The sequence below is a fragment of the Orycteropus afer genome, unplaced genomic scaffold, assembly GCF_000298275.1.
Source record: "Orycteropus afer afer isolate SDZICR_OR568_19922 unplaced genomic scaffold, OryAfe1.0 scaffold00205, whole genome shotgun sequence".
Lineage (NCBI taxonomy): Eukaryota > Metazoa > Chordata > Mammalia > Tubulidentata > Orycteropodidae > Orycteropus > Orycteropus afer.
In genome coordinates this window covers 2,525,563-2,548,116 of record NW_006921792.1, presented here as the reverse complement: position 1 = coordinate 2,548,116, position 22,554 = coordinate 2,525,563, and the positions used below count along the sequence as shown (strand labels likewise).

General features: G+C 41.0%; 1 protein-coding gene across 1 annotated transcript in view; it reads left to right on the top strand.

The window, feature by feature from the left end:
* MOB3B (MOB kinase activator 3B) overlaps positions 1-20,263 on the top strand; it is a 133,866-nt gene extending 113,603 nt beyond the window's left edge. Inside the window, exons 2-3 of the mRNA XM_007948145.1 lie at positions 18,911-19,113; positions 20,177-20,263. Coding sequence (XP_007946336.1) covers positions 18,911-19,113; positions 20,177-20,263 — 290 coding nt within the window. The remainder of the gene's footprint in view (positions 1-18,910; positions 19,114-20,176) is intronic.
* Positions 20,264-22,554: the final 2,291 nt, after the last annotated feature.

Below are 22,554 nucleotides of genomic sequence, written 5' to 3'. Positions count from 1 at the left end.
AAAAAAAAAAAAAAAAGATTACAGTCTTTCCCTATGAGAAAGTTCTACTCTGCCATTTAGTGTCACTGTGAGTTGAAATCAACTCAAGAGCAATGAGTTTTTTATGTCTGGTCTTGTCATAGGTAAACTCAACTGGCAGTGTTTTTTGTTTTGTTTTGTTTTGTTTAAATCAACTCGAAGATTAGATTTTAGAGCTACATTTCTGGTTTCACCCCTACCAACTTACTTTCTTTGCATCTTCAAAGCAAGTACAATGACTTATCATGCCCTGCTCAGTTCCTGCCTTAACTCCTCCATCTCAGGTGGAGACAGTTTCAACTCCTGCATAAATGAGTCTTCCTACAGAGCTTGCCCAGAACATCTTTGGCAAGTTTCCCTGTCTTTGATTTTTCTGTCTGGAGAAAATCCCTGAACAGTTACACCCCTGCCTCAGCTTAATATCTTCTTCATATCTTCTTTCATTGTTCCCTTCTGGCTCTGCAAAGTACTTCTCAAATTGGGTTCCAGTCATCATTCTGGGCCCTACCTCTCTGAAGAAGATCGATCACTTTTACTGTTTTCTTTCTCTCCTTCTTCTCACCCATCACATAGCTCAAGATTATTAGCTTGTTGATATATCCTGGCTTATTTAAATCTTTAGTAACTGAGGAACCACGTTTTTGACAACTTTTTATTTAAATGAAATTAAGCACTTCCATAAAAATGTGGAATGTAGTTTTAGGAGGGAGATACTTCTTTTCTAGTATTTGTGAAAACCTGAAAGAAAGATGTGTTTGCCTCTGAGTTCTGCCTGGTGTGAAGAGGTAGATATTTTCACAGTAGTCTTATAGCTTTATACACAACAAGGTTAAGTATGGGCCTGGAGCAATTGCCTGGAGATCTTCCTACAAAGCAATGGTTTTCAGACTGTGACTCAAGGACTACTGCTTGAGGTCAGGGAAAGTGAGGGGAATCCAGATAGGCAAAGCTCTTCACCACTCCCATGTTACCTGATTTATATGGTTATTCGTTCATTTACCAACTATTTAATGAGAACCACTATGTTGATATGTTCTGATATGTACTAGATGCCAGGTATATTACTGTGAACAAGAAAGGTACATTCCTTGACAGTATAAAACTTCCCATCTAATGGGAGACAAAAGCAAAAGGACAATTATGAGACAGTGTAGTTAGTATTGTTACAAGAGAAGTAGAGAGTGCTATGATATGCCTAACTAGACTGTGCATGAGGTGGACAGGGAAGTTATGCTAGAGGAAACCACTTAGTTGTTGTTTGAATAGCCAATGAGACTTAGACAGATAAGGAAGGGAAGCTGAAGAGGTTTTCCAGATGCCATACGTCGAGTATGTTGCAACACCCAGAAGTGAGCAAGATCTTAGCTCAGGATGGCTAAAACATTGTATGCAAGTTGAGAGGATCCAGACACAATAATGGAGACATAAACTTGTCAAATTACTAAAGATCTTGACTGATTTGGGTCTTGATTAAATACCTCTGATTTAACTTTTTATTTAGATGAAAATAAGCACTTCAATAAAAATGTGGAATGTAGTTTTAGGAGGGAGGCAATAGGAAGTGGTGTTAGGGTTTTATGCAGGGGGCATCTTGGTTGTTGTTGTTGTTGTTGTCGTCATTAGGTGCTATTGAGTCAACTCCAACTCATAGAGACCCTGTGTGCAACAGAGCAAAACACTGCCCAGTCCTGTGCCATCTCCACAATCCTTGCTGTACCTGAGCCCATTGTTGCAGCCACTGTGTCAATCCATCTTGCTGAGGGTCTTCCCCTTTTCTGCTGACCCTGTACTTTACAAAACAAGATATCCTTTGCCAAGGAACAGTCCTTTCTGACAACATGACCAAAGTAGGTTAGATGAAGCCTGGTCATTCTTGGTTCCAAGGCGAATTCCAGCTGCACTTCTTCCAGGACATATTTGTTCGTTCTTCTGGTAGTCCATGGTACTTTCAGTATTCTTTGCCAACACCACAACTCAAGAGCATCAACTCTTCTTCAGTCTTTCTTATTCATTGGGCAGCTTTCACATGCATATGAGGCTATTGAAAATACCATGACTTGGGTTGTTGTTGTTGTTGTTGTTATGTGCCGTTGAGTCAGCCCCGACTCATAGTGACCCCTCCTTGGGTTTCCAAGGCAGTATCACTACGGAAGCCCAAACTTCCTTCCAAGGAGTGGCTGGTGGGTTAGGCACACCTTAGTCTTCAAAGAGACATCTTTGCTCTTCAGCACTTTAAATAGGTCTTTTGCAGCACATTTGCCCAGTGCAACACATCATCTGACTTCTTCACTGCTGCTTCCATGGGTGTTGATTGTGGACCCAAGTAATAATATGAAATCTTTGACAACTTCAATCTTTTTTCTATTTTTCATGATGCTGGTTATAGACCCAGTTGTGAGAATTTTATTTTCTTTATGTTGAGGTGTAGTCTATACTGCAGATGGTAGTCATTAATCTTAATCAGCAAGTGTTTCAAGTCATCTTCATTTTCAGCAAGCAAGGTTGTGTTATCTGCATATTGCAGGTTGTTAATGAGTCTTCCTCCAATCCTGATGCTGTGTTCTTCTTCATATAGTCCTGCTTCTTGGATTAATTTTTTAGCATACAGATTGAATAAGTATGGTGAAAGGATACAACCCTGACACACTCCCTTCCTGATTTTAAATCATGCAATATTCCATTGTTCTGTTTGAATGACAACCTCCTAGTCTATGTACAGGTTCCTCATGAGCACAATTAAGTGTTCTGGAATTCCCATTCTTCTCAAAGTAATTTGTTATGATCCATGCAGTTGAATGCTTTCGCATAGTCAATAGAACACAAGTAAACTTCTTTCTGGTATTCTTTGCTTTCAGCCAAGATCCATGTGACATTAGCAATTATATCCCTTATTCCACATCCTCTTCTGAATCCAGCTTGCATTTCTGGAAGTTCCCTGTCAATATACTGCTACAACCATTTTTAAAATTATCTTCAGCAATATTTTACTTGTGTGTGATATTAATGACATTATTCTATAATTTCCACAATCTGTTGGATCCCCTTTCTGTGGAAAGGTACAAATATGGATCCCTTCCAGTCAGTTGGCCAGGTAGCTTCCAAATTTATTGTCTAGATTTACTTGTTAAGAAGATTCACCACCAGCCATTGGAGATTGGAGAAGTGCAAAAGTAGAGGAAGAGAGTTCTGTTAACGGGCAGCTACAGTAAGTCAGACAGGAGGTCATGGTGACTTGATCTAGGGAAATGGCAGAGATACTTATGAATTAGAAAGCTATTCAGGCAAGGCTTTGTGTAATTTTTCTCCACATAATGGAAGATACTGCTGATAAATAAAGAAAAGTCTTATTTGTGAAGCTACTCAAAATATCACATTCATAACAAGGAGTCTGAGTCATTTTTTATATTCTTAATGGAATGCATGATCAATTACCTATACTTCTGTCTAACTTCCCAGTACTAATGAAGTTTATTATCATCCCATTCTTGGCTCACTCTGTCTCATTTAGCCCATTTGATTTTCACTGAACTCAGCAGGTTTGAACCTTGCTGAAGTTTGTTTTTAATAACTTCTATTGTCAATCCACAGTGAATATTTTTCTTAGATTTTCTTGGGTCTTTCTTAATCTTCTTCTGCCTCCTCACCATGAGAGCACGTGGTGAAGGTTGCCGTCCTGGGGGTTGTTGTAGTTGTTACTTGTCATCAAGTCAGACCCGACTCATAGTGACCCCTCCTTGGGTTTCCAAGGCAGAATCACTACGGAAGTAGATTGCCCAATCTTCCTTTCGAGGAATGCCTGGTAGGTTTGAGCTGCCAGCCTTCTGGTTAGCAGTCAAGTGCCTTAGCCACTACACTACCAGAGATCTTGGGGATGGGGATGGGGATGTGACGAGAAAACAAACCCTGGGAGTAGAGAAGATATGCTTAGGTAATAGAGAGGAGTGTGACAATCAGGCCTACCGTATTTACAGTCCTTTTTAGGAGTCCCTGGGTAGCACAAATGGTTAGGTGCCTGACTACTAACCAAAAGGTTGGTGGTTCAAACCCACCCACAGGTACCTCAGAATACAGGTCTGGTGATCCTTGGCAATCTGCTTCCAAAAATCACAGCTTTGAAAACCCTGTGGACTGGTTCTGCTCTGCACAAGGGGGTTGCCATGAGTCAGAATCAACTGGAGGGCAACTAACAACTTTGTGTGGCTGAACAGTGTTTCCTTTGCCCAGCAAATGGCATGTTGAAAGAACTAACAATCTGTTTAGAACATATAATCACAGGGTAGTTGATTTTCCTTTCTTTCGCTCCAACCACTGTGAAAACAGGAGGAGGGAACACAAGGGGGCAGAGGAAGGGAATTGAAGAATGAAGTGGTAGCCAGTTTATTATTTCTAACCATTTGCAGCTGTCAGCTTGTTTAGGGAATTTTTTCTTTTCTTTCTCTCTCTCTCTCTCTCTCTTAAATGCAGAAGAACAAAGTCCTGCTACATGGGATTGTTTTCCTTGGCATGTTGAACAGACACTTTCTTAAGGAACGCACTGAGATAACACAAAACATCTGCTTAGAGGGACCAGTCCTTCCCAGCTGAACTTTCATCAGCAAGAGTACAAGGCCTCTTTAGATAAATATCTATATTGCAAGATGAAAGGGCAGGAGAGTGCATTAAGAGGAAGATGCATATTTTTAAGAAGTAGATTTGTGTTGTTTGTGAGGTTTTTCTTTTTCCCCTTGTCGTACAATTGCATTTTGTTCTGAAAGTATTTTGAAAGTGGTATGTTCTCAGCCGTGTTGCCAGAGAAGGTCTGTTTTCTTTTCCCACGTGTGTGGGATGTTGTTTTTATTCATGAGCTATTGAGAATGAGTGGTTTTTATGCCTTGTCGAGGGATTTTCACATGTGCACTCCTATTACAGGACTCCAAAGACAAAGGGCTGCACAAATGCTCACAGATGTAAATAACAGTTTTAAGGAGAAATGTGGACATTTCTGGTTGTTATTGACATGCCATCAGGGACCCCAAAGGATTGGCCAGGGCCTTATTGTGTGCCATGTGGAAGCTCTTGGAGACAGTGCACACACCATGTTCCCATATATCACATTCCTTCCCAATTCATTTTCCGGGAAGTGTTTGTTCTTTGGAGAGAGGGCAGCTTCGCTTGTCTTCTTTAATTTTCTCCTACCAGTTAGTGGTTTGATGAGGAAGAGCCATCTTCATAACAATAGTAACACTGGCTGTCATTTACTGAATGCCTCTGTGTGCCTGCTGTCACTGTGCTAAACCCTTCTAGTATGATTCTCATCATCCCATAAAGAACTAGGTACTATTATTCCCATTTCTTGGATAAGAAAAGTGAGCCTTTTGAAAGTTAGCAAATTTGCTCAAGGGCAAGCAATAGGGAATTACCCAGCTGGAATCTGAACTCAAATATGATTGATGCCAGAAGCAAATGGCTGACCATATATAAACCCTTTTCTACCTTTCTCTTTTAACAAATTTTGCTTCCCCAATTCCATGAACTGAATTGGAGTGAGGTGAAAAGACCAGCAAGAACCCCACAAGGCAGCCTGGCAGAAGGGAAAGGGTATAGGCTTTGGTATCAGGTAGACTTGAATTCAGAGTCCTTTCATCTTTCTGAGCTTTGTTTTCAAGGTAAGCAGATGGCAAAGGAGCTTAACTCTCATTCAGTCATTGAACAAACATTTATTACACACCCATCCTGCTTTAGGCCCATGGTAGGCATTAAGGACACATCTGGGAGGAAGATGACCATGGCCCCTGCCCTCACAGAGTTAACAGTCTAGAGAAGGAGAGAGACCTAAGTCTTGGGTTTCCATAGATAAATGTGTAATTAACAGCTGTGATATGTGCTCTGGAGAATTCCAGAGTAAGATAGCAGATGACACGGGAGCTGAATGTCGGGATCAGGCTCTAAAGAAAGGAGAGGTATTAACCAGGTAAATCATAGGGTAGAATATCTGTCAGTTGCTTCCAGAACTTGTGATGTTTCAGGGGTGTGCCTTTGGTATCCCTGAAGACAACTGTCTACTCTTTCCTTTCCATACCTCCAAAGACCTGATTCAGTGCAACATTGCTCTCAGTCTGGAGTCCCATTCTGAAATAAAGACTTATTCTTCAGAAGTAAAGTGAAAAAATGATAAAGAGGGGGAAAAAAAAAAAGAATGAGCAGCAGCAAACTCAGAAACTCTCCCCTGGGTAATGTTTGACCTTGAAGCCTTTGTCCCCTACATGTTGGCCCTGTCATCCAAGGCAATGTTGCATTCTCTGAAGCACTCTCCCTTTTCAGTCTCCAAAATGGGAAAAAAATGGAGTAACACAAACTATTTAGAGAACTTATTTTCTTTCAAGGGTGCCAAAGAAGAAAATATTTAATGGGACATTTGGGGACTTAGTAGAAAGGAAGGAAGAGGATGAAAAGATGAAGAAAAATATATTGAAGCTCAGAAATCATGAGAATTTTTATTAAATTTTGTTTAGGAGAAAGAAGATTTACTAAGGCAGAGATGAAAGGCAAATCAGCATGGGCAGAGAAATTATTAGATTCCATGCTCAATTTAGTGCTCACACTGAACATGGCATACAGATCAGAAGCTGTGGTTAGACACATTCATAAACCCAGCAGGGCTGTCAGATTCTGGGTCGAGGACCAAATCTTCATGAGCAGCCAAGAACGAGGCCTTCAAGAGAGACTCCAGGCATGCAAGCTCACCTCCCCCTCAGCCCTCAACCCAAGTCATTGGCCTACCCTCTCCTTGGCTCAACTGCCCTGGAAACTACAGACTTGCTTTCTGGGTCTACTTATTACACAAATTCCTGTTGGAACCTCAAATCAGCTTGTGATTCTGACCTCTGCCCAGGCAGCTTGCCTCAGCTTTCTCTGGTATCTTAACTTAGCCTGGTCCTCTTTTAGGTTCACTAACCCCATTTCAGGAGTCCATATTGTTGTTGTTGTTGTTATGTGCAGTCGAGTCATCTCCGACTCACAGTGACCCCTCCTTGGGTTTTCAATGTGGTATCTCTACAGAAGTAGATCGCTCAATCTTCCTTCTCAGGAGTGACTGGTGGATCTGAACCTTCAACCTTCTGGTTAGCAGTCAAGTGCCTTAGGCACTACGCCACCAGAGCTCCCTCAGGAGTCCATGGATGGTATAAATGGTTAATGCACTTGGTTGCTAACTGAAAGGTTGAAGATTCAAGTCCACCCAGAGGCTCCTCAGAAAAAAGGCTTGGGGATCTACAGGTTTCCAACTTACAATGGGGTTCCATTCCAACGACTCAGCCGTAAGTTGGTTCCAATGTTCAATCGAATACCTTGTTTCTTTTTTTTTTCTTACTTTTCATTATTACTGCCTTGTATTATCAGTATCTATAATCTGATTTTATTTATCTTTGAGGATTGGAAACATTACATATAAACTTACAAATATATTTTAATACATACATAAAAAATACACATCATAAAAATTTACTCCAACAGTGAAGAAATTGACAATGCTGGCTTTTTGTCAGTCATGATAATAGCTCTTGTGAAAGGTTCTGGGTCATCTGGCTTATCCCTGGAAATGGAGTTGGTGTTTCTAGTCAGAAAATTGGTGAGAATTGTCTGCATGGTCTTGTCCTTTTTTTTTCTTCATGTGTTTTGTGGTAACATTTCACTGATTCCTGAATCTGCCTATTGACTTTAGCAAAGTAATCAGCATTAGGGTCTATGTTTTCAAACAACTGAAGCCCCTGATTCAGTTTAGAAAAAAACTTTAGCTGAACCTTTCACTATAAGGTTTTTTGACAACTTCTCTCCTTACTCTTCATTAATATTTTGTTCTTCTTTGGCATTTCTTTCCTCTGCTATATGGCAGTGTCTTGAACAGTATTTCATAAAATTGAACATCTATGAGTGAACATCTGAGAATGATAACATCAGCAAATTATATGCTGCAACACTGTATGTAGTATGTATTTCTAATGATTAAAAAAAAAAAAAAGAAAAGAAAACTCACTGCAATCAAATTGATTCTGATTCATAGCAACCCTACAGGACAGAGATAAACTGCCCTATAGAGTTCCCAAGGCTGTAAATCTTTATGGAAAATAGACTATCTCATCTTTGTCCCATGGAGTAGCTGATGGGTTCAAACCACTGACCATTTGGTTAACAGCTGAATGCTTTAAACACCACGCCACAGAGCTCCTTGTATGAAACAGTCATAAGTGCAATTGTCGATACTTGAATATTCTGTAAATTGGGGACTTCAGAAAATTTAGGATTGAAATCCCTATGGACCACAATTCTATTCTACCACACATGGGGTTGCCATGACTTGGAATCAACTCCATGGCAACTGGTGCAATAACCCCATTTCAGTACTGACCAATGGCAGAGACCAAGCTTCATCATACAACACAAGGTCACCCGGGTCCAAGGTCATTCTTGGACCCCTGGATGCCCAACACTTCCCTGTGGAGCACTCATGTGACCATATTCCTAGAGGTTGCATTTTCCCAGATTTAATCTGAAAGTCATGGGATGTGCTTCAGGGTAGAGTAGAGAAAAAGCATGCTCTGAGACTGACTTAATGATTTAGAATCACTTAGAGACCTTTCAATCAAAGGTTGTTTTTTTTTAATATCGTCAATACATATTTAACTATCTGGGACTGTTGTCAGATGGTTTGTCTGGGTTACTCTAAGTGTAGTCAAAGTTTAACTCCCAACCCTTAAGATATGCAATCTATTTCAGTTAAAACTATGGGTTAATATTGTCTGGTATTAACTTTCTAATTGAGTACAGTGACTGAAAATTAACTATTACCACATGAAAAACTGGACAGAAAGAAGAAGGAGGGAGGTTTTAATGATAAAGAGAGGAGTTTCAGATTCTAGGCTGGATCAAAATGTTCTTCATATCAGAGTTCTTCTCCCCTCTCCCCACAAGCAGTGTGCAGTCTCCCATGCCATGAGCTATATCAAGATGCTGGAAAAAAAGCTACCATTTCTGTGGGGTTTTTTTTCCCTCCTCCAAATAGGAGATGATGGATTCTCATCTTGACTAAATAGATCACTGCTCTTTTCTGATTCAGTTTTGGTTGATGACATATTCCTTGCCTAGCCATGTGTCAGGTACTTTTAAAGTAGAAATGAAGGATAAAACTGTCCCTTTGCTTGGGGAAGTTATAGCAAATGAAGACATAAGTATAGAAACTTTTAGAAAAAAAAAATAATGCAAGGCAGAATATAACCCAGTGCTTAGTTGAGTACCTGCTACTATAATTTTTTGTGTGTGTGAGTTAGAATTGCTATATTAATACCAAGACTGCCCTTCTGAAAATAAATATGTTGGAGGGATTTAATCATGATACCTTCTTTTTCAGTAACCCATGCATTCCTTGGTTCTTTGCTGTTCCTTGGGTTGTAGACCATCCTTATGTGGTGTCTGTTTTCCCCAACCTGTGCATTGCCATGTCCATTCTGCTCTTTCTATAATTCAGGAATTATAAGTTTTGGAAACTGCCTCCCAACCCAGGAATGACCTAATTAACACAACAAAAACCCTACTCCCAAACAAGATTATACTTACAGGTATAGGGGTCAGGATTTTGGTACATATTTTGGGAGTGCACAATTCAATCCATAATAGAAGGAAATGGTGAAAGAGTCAGACCCAACTCAGCTGCTAGAGCCAAGAAACTCTAGGGACCAGAATTCTAATGGTAGCATCCTATCTACCAAGGAACCCAAGTGGGAAATAAGAAAAGTAGAAATTAGTTCCTACTAACTGGCAGCCTGTACAGATATCATTACAAGAACATTACAAAGTAAAATTCTATTTTATGAATGAAGTACAATCATGAAGTAACTTACCTATGCAATTAGTATATGGTACAGCTAGTATTTTAAACAAGGACTTTCAGACTCCAAACCAAATTTGTTCAACTGCTCTAAAGATAATTCCTGGCCATAACCCAAAATGGCGAGTCAAGAGGCCCACCAAATTCAAAGGCCAGAGGCCAGAAACCGGGTGTGGAAAGGAGGGCAGAGCCAAGAGTTCAGAACTGAATAAAGGCAGACATGGGTAAAGGGAAGTAGCTGGTGGGTAATCTAAGGGTCCTGGCAATTGCCATGAACATTCCTACATTCTTGGTGTGTCTAAAGCTTTGCCTTATCTATAGTCAGCATGTGGAGTGTGAGAACTGGCTGCAAGGACCAGGTAGTTGAATGGGCACAGCTGAAATTCCCCATGTTTCCATCACCAAGAGTAGAGCCAGAGGAAATGAAAGGTGAGCATCCTGAGGGAGTTTGGGCCATCCACAAAGGGCTTGAGTTGTGTGCAGAGCCCCAGAGCAGCATCTCAGGATCCCAGGGTGGTGGGTGCTAACAGGATTTGGAATTAGACTACCACACCAAAACTAAATCCATTACCTTTGATTCTGACCCCATGTGTTTTAGAGTAGAATTGCCCCATAGGGTTTTCTTGACTGTAATCTTTGCAGAAGCAGATCATTACATTAGACCTTTCTTCCATGGTACTACTTGGTGGGCTGGAACTGCCAATCTTTAGCTCAGTGGTTGAGCACAAATCATCTGTGCCACCCAGGGACCTAGGTCCAAATCCTCCTTTACTATTTGCCAATGGGTGACTTTGGACACTAATGCCTAAGATGATGAAATAGAGGATTTTTACCAACTTCAGCAGTTTGAAATTGATCAAAGTGCAATCAAGATGCATTGATAATTACTGCTGATTGGATTGAGATATTTAGAAACAAAAAATAAGAATTGGTAGGTGGAAAATATGGCGTTGGTGATAGACATGGCATGGGAGATAAACCCACTGCCACCAAGTTGATTCTGACTCAAAACAACTCTGTAAGACAAAGCAGAACTGCCTCTAGAGTTTCTGAGGTCATAAATCTTTATGGAAGCAGACTGCCCCATCTTTCTCCTGTGGAGCAACTAGTGGGTTTAAACCACTGACTTTTTGGTTAGCAGCTGAATGCTTTAACCAGAGCATCACGAGAGCTCCTTATACAGGGGATAGAATAATAGAATTTTGCAAGACCAATGATGTATTCATTGCAAGTACCTTTCTTCAACGATGACTATACGTATGAACCTCATCAGATAGAATTCACAGGAATCTAATAGACTTTATCTCTGGAAAGACACTATGGAAAAATCAAAATCCTCAGTCAGAACAAAGCCAGGAACTGACTGTGGAACAGACCATCAATTGCTCATATGCAAGTTCAAGTTGAAGCTGAAGAAAATTAACACCTAAGAGAGTCCAAGTATGACCTTGAGTAAATCCCATCTGAATGTAGAGACCATCTCAATAGATTTAACACACTGAACACTAATGACAAAAGACCAGACAAGTTCTGGGATAGCATCAAGGACATCATACCTGAGGAAAACAAAAGCTTATTAAAAAGACAGGAAAGAAAGAAAAGACCACAATAGATGTTAGAAGAGACTCTGATACTTGCTCTTGAATGTAGAGAGTAGCAAAGGTGAAACAAAGAGATGATGAAATAAAAAAGCTGAATGGAAGATTTCAAAAGACAGCCCAAGAGGACAAAAGTAAACATTATAATGAAATGTGCAAAGAACTGGAGTTAAGAAACTAAAAAGGGAAGAACATGTTTGGCATTTCTCAAGCTGAAAGAACTGAAATAAAAATTCAGCCTCAAGTTTCAATACTGAAGGATTCTATGGGCAAAAAAAAAAAAAAAAAAAGACCCTCAATGAGATGGATTGACACAGTGGGTACAACTATGCACTCAAGCATAGCAAGTATTGTGAGGATAGCACAGGACTGGGCAGTGTTTCATTCTGTTGTACACAGGGTCATTGTGAGTCAGAGCTGACTCGACAGCCCCTAACAATAACAACAATGTGGACAAAATATTAACAACTCAGGAAGCATCAAAAGAAAATGGAAAGATTACACACAATGTACCAAAAAGAATTGATCTATGTTCAACCATTTCAGGAGGTAGCATATGATCAAAATCCAATGGTGCTGAAGAAAGAAGTCCAAGCTGCACTGAAGACATTAGTGAAAAACAAGACTCCAGCAATACCAACTGAGGGGTTTTAACAAATGGATGCAGTGCTGGAAGTGTTCAGTCATCTATGCCAAGAAATTTGGAAGACAGCTATCTAACCAATTGGGAAAAATCTGCATTTGTGCCCACTCCAAAAGTGATTCAACTGAATGCAGAAATTATAGAACAACATCAATAATATCACACACAAGTAACATTTTGCTGGAAATAATTTAAAAATGATGTCAACAGTACATCTACAGGAAACTGCCAGAATTTCATACTGGATTCAAAAGAGGACATGGAATGAAGGATATCGTTACTGATGTCAGATGAACCTTGGCTGGAAGCAGAGAATACCAGAAAGATGTTTACCTGTTTTATAGACTATGCAAGGCATTTAACTGTGTGGATCATAACAAATTAATATAATATTGCAAAAAATAGAATGCCAGAACACTTAATTGTGCTTGTATGGAACCTGTACTTAGACCAAGAGACACTCATTGGAACACATCAAGGTGATACTACATGGTTTAAAATCAGGAAAGTGTCCATCAGGGTTGTATTCTTTCATCATATTTATTCAATCTGTATGCTGAGCAAATAATCTGAGAAGATGGGACTATATGAAGAAGAATGTGGCATTAGGATTGGAGGAAGACTCATTAACAATCTGAGATATTCAGATGACACAAACTTCCTTTCTGAAAGTGAAAAGGACTTGAAACACCTATTGATAAAGTCAGAGACTACAGCCTTCTGTATGGATTACACCTTAACATAAAGAATACAAAAATCCTCACAACTGGACCAGTAAGCAACATCATGATAAACAGAGAAAAGCTTGAAGTTGTCAAGGATTTCATTTTACTTGGATCCACAATCAACACCCATGGAAACCACAACAAGAAATCAAATGGCATATTACATTGGGCAAATCTGCTGCAAAAGACCTACTAAAGTGTTCAAAAGCAAAGATGTCACCTTGAGGACTGAAGTGTACCTAACCCAAACCATGGTATTTTCAGTAGTCTCACAGGGATATGGAAGCTGGACAAAGACCAAAGAAGAACTGATTAATATGAATTAGATTTTGGTAAAAAATATTGAATATACTGTGGACTACCAGAAAAATGAACAAATTTGTCTTGAAAGAAGTACAGCCAGAATGCTCCTTAGAAACAAGGATGGTGAGACTTCATTTCATGTACTTTGGACATGTTATTAGGAGGGGCCAGTCCCTGGAGAAGGACATCATGCTTGGTAAAATAGCAAACCAAAAAAAAAAACTCACCGCCATTGAGTTGATTCTGACTCATAGTAACCCCAATTGTGTTTCCGACCTGATAAATCTTCATGGAAGTAGATTGCCCCATCTTCCCTTCACGGAGAGGCTGGTGAGTTTGAACTGCCAACCTACTGGTTAACAGGCAGCAAAAACCAGGAAGATTCCTGAAAAAGATGGATTGACACAATGGCTGCAACAATGGGCTCAAACACAGCAGCAATCATGAGGATGGCACAGGACTGGGCAGTGTTTGCTATACATAGGGTCACTATGAGGCAGAACTGACTGGATGGCACCTAACAACAACCAATGTTAGCTTTTATTACTAATCCTAGTCTATGGCTTTAAGGGCCTGGAAGGCAAGGCACATTTCTCCTTTTTAAGGCGGTGTAGTATGTTAGATGACCTCTTATCACCTCTGCATCTGTGGCACCCGACATTAGTGCCTTTTATCCGTCTATCTCTCCTACTACCCTTCTTTTATTTGATTATATTTATGTGCCACTAAAAAAAGCCCTAGTTGAACAGTGGTTAAGCACTCAGTTGCTAACTGAAAGGTTGGTTGTTCAAACCCACCAGCTGCACTCTGGGAAAAAGGTGTGGCAGTCCATTTCCATAAAGATTTATAGCCCTGGAAACCCTGTGGGCTAGTTCTATTTTGTCCTATAGGGTTGCTATGAGTTGGAATCGACTGGACAGTACTGGGTTTAGTTTTATTGTTTTGTTTTGTTTTTCTTCCATTTTGTACCACTGAAACATAACCCTTGCAGGCCTTATTATACTTACCAATGGAGTGGTCCCTCTATCATAGGCAGGAGAGAATGAATCACACTGCAAACAGAATCAGATAAGTCGGATTTTAGAGTCAAACAAGCTTGACTCAAATCCCAGCTCTGGCACTTTGTAGCTGAATGGCTGGAGCAAGTTAACTCATGCCTCTGGGCCTTAGTGTTATTCATCTGTAAAAGAGACATCATAAAACCTACTTCACAGATAAGCTGTGAAGATGATACCTGTCAGCTTCCCCCAGCCCAGCAGCCGTGGTTTTGCCCACCCCACTGAACCACAGGGAACAGCCCAGCAGCTCTGCAAATATCTGCTACTTGCTTCTCCCCAGCCTTACCTCCTCCCTCCCCCCAAATCCTGGCACTTTTTACCCAGACTGTCAGTTGCCAAGCTGTGCTGGAGTCTTCCTGGGCTCACTTGATATGTTGCCAGTTTGGTTTTTTAAAAAAGCTAGTATCAGTGCTGAGACCCTGGGGAAACAGATCCTGTAACTACCAACTGCCTCTCTGTCATCCTGCCCTGGGGATCCCAGGTGATCCTATTACTGAGTGTCTCTCACTAGACAGCTGTCACTGAGTTCCTGTAGGGACCAGGATGGCAGACCCCCAGGTCCTAGGGGCCAGGAGCATGCCCTGAGCACAGTTATGCTGTTCTGCTGGAAGGCTGGTAGTGGTGCCTGCCTTTCTTGACAAGGGTAATGCTTCTCCCTAAAACAACAGACAGAGAGCTCCAGACTTTCTGTTGCAGAAAGAAAGGGGAGTTCATTGAGTGAGCTCTTCTAGAGTCCCTGGGTACTGCAAATGCTTGATAAACTTGGCTGCTATCTGAAAAGTTGGTGGTTTGAGTCCACCCACAGACACCTGAGAAGAAAGGCCTGGCAATCTACTTCCAAAAAAGCAGCCTTTGAAAACCCGAGGGAGCACAGTTCTACTCTGACACAGATGGGTTCACAATGAGTCAGAGTCGGCTCGACAGCAATGAGTTTTGATTTGATTCCTATGTTCTAGACACTGTAGGAGGATTTTACTCATGTTAACCCCCATCTAGTCTTGCAAGCAAGGACTTATGATGCTTTGTGGTGGTTAATTTTATGTATCTACTTGGCTAGACGATCATGCCCCACTGGTCAAACTCTAGCCTAGATATTGCTATGAAGGTATTTTCATATGGTTACCATTTAAATCAGTTGATATTAATTAAAGTGTATTGCCCTCCATAATGTGAATGGGCCTCATCCAATCAATTGAAGATTTTAAAGAGCAAAAAAGGATGTTTCTTTGAGCAAGATAAATTCTGCCTCAATACTGTAAATAGATGTCCTGCCATAATTTCCAGCCTGCTGTCCAGTTTACGAATTTTGGACTTGCCTGCCCCTAAAATTGTGTGAGCCAATTCCTTAAAATACACCTCTCTATATTAGGAGCTCTGGGAGCTCTGGTGGCACAGTGCCACCACTGAATGGCTGGAGCAAGTTCATTCATGCCTCTGGGCCTTAGTGTTATGCATCTGTCAAAGAGACATCATAAAACCTACTTCACAGATAAGCTGTGGAGATGATACCTGTCAGTTTCCCCCAGCCCAGCAGCCGTGGTTTTGCCCACCCCACTGAACCACAGGGAACAGCCCAGCAGCTCTGCAAAAGTGGTGGTTCAAACCCACCAGCCACACATTGGAAGGAAGGTTGAGCAATATACTTCCGTAGAGATATCACCTTAGAAACCCAAGCAGGGGTTTCTATGAGTCACAACGGACTCGACGGCAGTGAGTTTTTTTGTTTTTTTTTTTAATTTTTTTTATTTTTATAAAACCAGTCATCATCAAGCTGATTCTGACTCATGGCAACCCTATGCATGTCAAGAGAAGAACTGTGCTCCATAGCATTTTTAATGGATGATTTTTCTGGAAGTAGAAATGTCAAGCCTTTCTTTCAAGGAGCCTCCAGGTGGACTCAAACCTCTAAACTTGCAGTTAGTGGCCGAGGGCGTTAATCATTTGCACCACTCAGGATATTCTCTCTCTGGAAGACCCTGAATAAGACATCCTTGTTGTATTGATGAGAAACCAAAGCTGCCCAGGAACCACATCTAATTCCCACAACTACTGGAATTTTTATCTACCTTTCACATATGGAAAAACTGAAGCTCAAAGACGTTAAATAACTTGTGCATATGCATACAGCTGGAAAGGAGCAGAGTGGGAATTCAGTCTATTTAACTTCGGATCCGGGAGCTCTTGTAACATGGTGCCTAAGGCACTTGACTGCCAGTCAGAAGGCTGGTGGTTCAAATCTACCAGCCACTCCTCGGAAGGAAGATAGGGCAATCTACTTCTGTAGTGATACTGCCACGGAAACCCAAGGAGGGGTCACTGTGAGTCGGGTCCAACTTGACGGCACATAACAACAACAACAACTTTGGATCCAGCACAACCTGTCACCACTGAAGAACTGGAAATAACAGGGGTGTACGCATATTTGTGAGGGAGAAGGGGCATGGGCATGTAATCATGCTGTTTGTTACCTTGACCAGGTGAGGAAGACTGGTTTCAGACAGGAAATCTGGGTGAACACTCACCCTTTCTGTGTTATGAAAAACCTAACCTCCAACCTCTCACCAGGAGCTTTGGTAGCGTAGTGCCTTAAGCATTTGACTGCTAACTAGAAGCCTGGCTGTTCAAACCCACCAGGCACTCCTCAGAAGGAAGGTTGGTCAATCTACTTCCCTAGTGATACTGTCTCGGAAACCCAAGGAGGGGTCACTATGAGTTGGGTCCGACTCCACAGCACATAACAACAACCACTACCTCTTACCCTCCTCAAAGAGATGGAGTGGAATTGAGTGATAAAGAGTATCTATGAAGTTAGTTGAATCTATCCAACTCACAAACAGTATTCTCAGGAAAAGATTTGGATCTGAAGTCACTAACTGACAGCCTGAAGGCCAAATCTGACCTACAGAGGTGTTTTGTCTTGCTCATGGTATTTTATAAAACTTTAGATAGTGAAAGCTATGAGAGCCAGAACACAACAAAACTGCCTTTTTTTCCAGGTCTCACCAGTTTTCTGCCTCTGACAGGTACAGTCTTACTACTTTTCTATCGTTCATTTTAGTGGAAAATATTTGACAAGTTTCCACCTTATACAGGTTCTGGCTTTGTAGGTTTTAATGTAATTGCTATTGCTAACACTCTTATAAGCATCCCCAGGAGATGCAAACATTTAAGTGCTCAACTACTAGCTGAAAGGTCAGTGGTTCAAATCCACCCAGAAGCACTTTGGAAAACAGCCCTGGCAATTTGCTTCCAAAAGACCACAACCTTGAAAACCCTATGGAACAATTCTGCTCTGCACACAGGGGCTCACCAGGGATCAGAATCTACTCAACAACAGCTGACAACAAGAACACATTAATAGCTAACATTTTAAAAGTTCACCAAGTTCACATAAAAGTCCAGGTATCTCAAGTAGACACACGCCCTGGAGAGAACAATCATGGGAGAAGGAAGGGCTGCTTATGCACAGGGATACAGCTCAGGTGGCAGGAGAGTATGGAGGGATGGTCACTGGGAAGAGGTAACTATGGGGAGGAAGTGGGAGGGGAGCTGTTGCATTGTGGTAAACTGTGGTCAATGACATGAGACAAAATATATGTGAACTGCTGTATGGAAAGTGAATTTGCTCTGTAAATCTTCACCCAAATCAAAATAAAATAAAATAAAAATTAAAAGTCCAGGTATCTGAATTCTCTTGAAATTTTTGAATTTCTTGAACATTGTTGAAAAATCAGAAGTTCTAGCAACGCTGGGCCTCTTCCCATGTGGCCTACAGCAGCAGCAGTTGAGTAAAGCTGCTCCCTTTACTGGGAACGTGCTTTCTAATTTGCTGCAGTCCCCACCACTCCCTACTGCTCCTGTGGCAGGGAGTGCTGGTCTCCCCATAGCGTTGCCCTCCTACTACCAGTTTCCTTCTGTCAGAGGTAAGAGAAGATGAATGAATGTCTTAAGCTCTAAAAAGTAGGGTAAACAGGAAAACAAGAAGGGAGAATACATATTTCTTTGTAGAAATAAAAAGTATTTCTGTGTGCATTTTTTCCACATTGTTGTTTTTAGAGCAGATTTAGATTTACAGAGATACTGAACAGATAGAACAGAGAGTTCCATATACGCCTCTCCCTCCTGCCCACTCTTTCTGCTACTGTTCACATCTTGCATTCCTGTGGCTCACTTGTTGCAATAATGCACCAAGATTGACATATTACTATTAACTAAAGTCCATAGTTTACATTAGGGTTCTTCTCTCTGTGTTGTGTATATAGTCCCATGAGTTTTGACCAATGCATAATGTCATGTGTCCACCATATATATCATACAGAATGATTTCACTGTCCTAAAAATGCTCTGTGCTCCACCTATTCAGCCCTTCCCTTTCCTCCTGGACCCCTTGGCAACAACTGATCTTTTTACTGTTTAATATTTAATATGTAATTGCATCCCACCAAAAAGATACAACTAAAGAAACCAACTTGGCCCCTGTCACTCCTTTCTGCCTTTCTGTGATCCTAGTTGACATTTGAATTTAACCCTCTTTTAACCATTGTTTTAGACAGCCTCTGCTGCAGCTGCTCAGGAGGGGTGGAAGTCAGCAGGGCAGCTTGGCAGGCTCACAGCCAGGACTGTTCTCCAGACTAGCTCATGTGCTCTGGCACTCCCCAAAGCTTCTCTATCATCATTTCATTCCTTTTTTTGTTTTTCTTCCCTAGGTGTTCCTTTCCCGAAGAACTTCCTTCAAATCTGCAAGAAGATCCTGTGCCGCCTTTTTCGGGTCTTTGTCCATGTCTACATCCACCACTTCGACCGAGTCATTGTGATGGGTGCAGAGGCCCACGTCAACACCTGCTACAAACACTTCTATTACTTCGTCACGGAGATGAACCTCATAGACCGCAAGGAGCTGGAGCCCTTGGTAAGTGTCACTGGGCAGCAGTGCTCCCCGAGCCCAAGAGTTCAGCCGTTTGTAACAGTACACTGCCAGACTTGTGGAGAATGCGCATTGAAGCTTAGCTGTTAGCTGGAGGATTGCAAAATTGAACAGTGCTTACAGGTGAGCTGAAGGCCAGGAGATGCCACAATGTCTACTGCCACCCAAGGACATATCCTAGATTCCTCTCCCACTAGGAGCTGTGGTAGCATAGTACCTAAGGCATTTGACTGCTAACTGGAAGGCTGGCAGTTCAAACCCACCAGCCACTCGTTGGAAGGAAGATGGGGCAATCTACTTCCATAGTGACATGGCCTCGGAAACCCAAGAAGGGGTCGCTATGAGTCAGATCCAACTCAACAGCACATAACAACAACAACAACCCAAAGGTGGCAGAGTAGAAATGTAACAGTTGGACCACACAGAGTGGTTTGACTCCCAGCTCCAAAATCAGTCACCTATTTGTTTAATCTCTTAAATGGGTAAGTTTGATCTATTATGCTGCTAATCAGAGATGATCAGAAACATTTCTTCAGTCAGTAAATAAATATTTAGTACCTACTCTGTATCAGCTTCTAGCATACAAAGTTAGGTAAAACTGTCTTTGAGTAGTTTTTACTCCAGAGATTACTACTTGCTGGCCAGTCAGCTCCTACTCATAGTGAACCCATGTGTGTCACAGTAGAACTGTGCTCCACAGACTTTTCAAAGACTGATTTATCAGAAATAGATCACCAGGCCTTTCTTCTGAGGCACCTCTGGATAGACTTGAACCTCCAACTTTTGGGTTAGCAGCTGAGTGCATTAACCATTTGTACCACCCACGGACTCCACTCCAGAAATAGAGACAGAAGTAAACCAAAATGAGAATTCAGTATCATACAGACTTCACTTTTCATTCTGAATCTCCTACAATATAGTTTTAACAAGGTTTATTGGAATCCAGGACCTTTAATTTAAAAAATTCAACATTATTATGTAGATGAATGGGAATTCTTTTATTCTGTTTATGGGCTACTTTTACAGTTGAACTCACTCTATGCTTTAGAGACCAGAGACCCCTGAAGACCCCATCACCTTTTGTAATGTGTCCTATTTTAATGTGGATTCCCTTGTCACAGCTATTTCTAGTTGAGTTTGTTGAGTAGTCTTTTAGCCAGTATAATTCATTGCTTTTTAATAAAGTATGCTATTTTCTTGAAACTGTTTAATTAATCGGCAGTTTTATTAATACAGCTGACAAAAAAACTAAATTTCACCGAAGTCCATTTGAATAATGGCCAAAATGCTGGGGCCAGGCTGTCCTCTTTTGCTACCCTGTCTCCTTTTCTCTTTATGTTCAGTACTTGTATCTTGCTAAAAAGATGGTGAATTTTATGTATCACCTTGAGAGTTCCACAACTTGAAATATATTATTAGAGTACATAGCAAAAATAGCATTCTTTGCCTCACTCAGGAGTTCTGGAACAAAGGAAGATTTTGAGGCACAATTGAGATGTGTCTTACATGCACAGAAGAGCTAATTTTCTTCATTTTACATACACAACAGATTTTTAGAAAACTCTCTGAGGGCAGAAACCCAGTCATCACTGAACTGAGTTGCGCAACTGAGGTAGAGCAAGAAGCTAAAGCTTCAATGTTTGGGTTTTGCTACTTTGTCCTCTACAAAGGCTATTGTGAGTGAACAGCCACTACAAACTCTGTAGGGAAGAAAGATTGTGAAAACAGATCAAGGCCCTTTAAAAGACTTGAAAACATGGATGAAGTTAATTTCAGAAAATCTCAAGGACAAAAAAAAAGAGTAGCCAGAGGCCATATACATGCAGAGGGTGGAGAAACAACTGCAATCACCTGGAATGAGGTTCTGCTTCTCAGGGCAGTTAGTTCAGTCCTCTTTAGGGGAGGAGGTAGAGGGATATTGTCCTCTGTAAAGGGCCAACAGAAGGAAGAGATCCTACTAGGCAGCTCACACTTGGTTTCCCTGAGCTTAAGGCACATAAACTCCGATGAGTGTACTTGGAAGTCAGTCTCTCCTTTATGCACAGAAGTATAAAGGCCATTGTAGAATAAAGTTGAGCATAAGTTAACAAATAGAGAAAGCCTTTCTTTACCATCAAAGGACTCTCAGTTCATTTCTATAAATGAAGATTCTAACATCTGGCAGTACCAGGAGCTGACTTGAAGACAAAGGCCCCAAGATGTCAATATTTTAGAAAAGAATTTCTTTGCGGGCCTGGGAGACAAACCAAGACTAACCAGGAATTATTAGCAATGGAAGTAAACAAGAAGGGTGCCAGTTCTCCCCACCACAGAAGTTTATATTCTTTCAATCTTGCTTGAAACAGTATTCTTCCTACATTTATGTTTTGTTAATTATATTTACAGGGAAATTAATGTTTTTAAATATTAGTAACAACTTTTATTCTTTAAAAAATGCTTAACTGCCTGAAATTATGTATTTGCTTTACAAACCAAAAACTACAAAGTGACAGCAAAATATGTTGAGAATGTTTATGAGGACAGAAATTCAATGATGCCAGGCAAATTCCAGTGTTTGGTTCTCTAGTGCCACTGGAACAGAAATACTACAAATGGGTGCCTTGAACAAACAGGAATTCATTCTCTTACAATTTAGGAGGCTAGAAGTCTGAGTTCAAAGTGACAGCTCTAGGGCCTGGATGAAATTCCCTTGACATTGGCCTTCAGCTCTGCCCCTTGCTCCCAGCCCACTGAAGCTGGAAGCTTCTCTTAACTCAGACAGCTGCTGGCTGCTGAAGCTGACAAGGTCAACAAGTAAAATGGCACAGTCCCAAGATTATCAAGCAACATGGCAGGCCACTAGTTAAACTGTCCCAAGATCACCAGACAACATGCCAGACCACTGATGACTCAGCCAAATGCAGGATCCAGATGTGCCAAACTTTCAGAGACTTCTCTCAAATCTTCTTACTTACTGCAAGCAGACCACATCCCCAGGCAGCTACTCAGCTGCTCACAGTAGCTTCCACCATGGAGTTGATTACCAGAGTCATCATGGGGAATAACTATATCTAGCAGCCCAACCAGTCAAAACCAGGCCCAGCCAAGTTGACACATAACTTTAACTACCACAACCAGTGTATGTGGTAGATTTGTATTGCTGAAATGTGAGCTTTTATTTCAATAGTTGATGGTGTTGGAATCTTTGAGTTCTAAGCCTCGTGATACAAGACACCTGTTAAAATCACTTATAGCATATCAAATCAATACCTTTTTATTTGATTTACTTATACTGAGAACCTTATAGATGCAAAGCAAGTTGCTTAGATATTCTAAATGCATAAGAAATATATGCTTTCATAGGGTAACCTCAAAGAAAAATTATAAACCTTCACATCACAATAGAAAAGAGGACAAGCACAAATATTCAGCATATACTAAAACAAC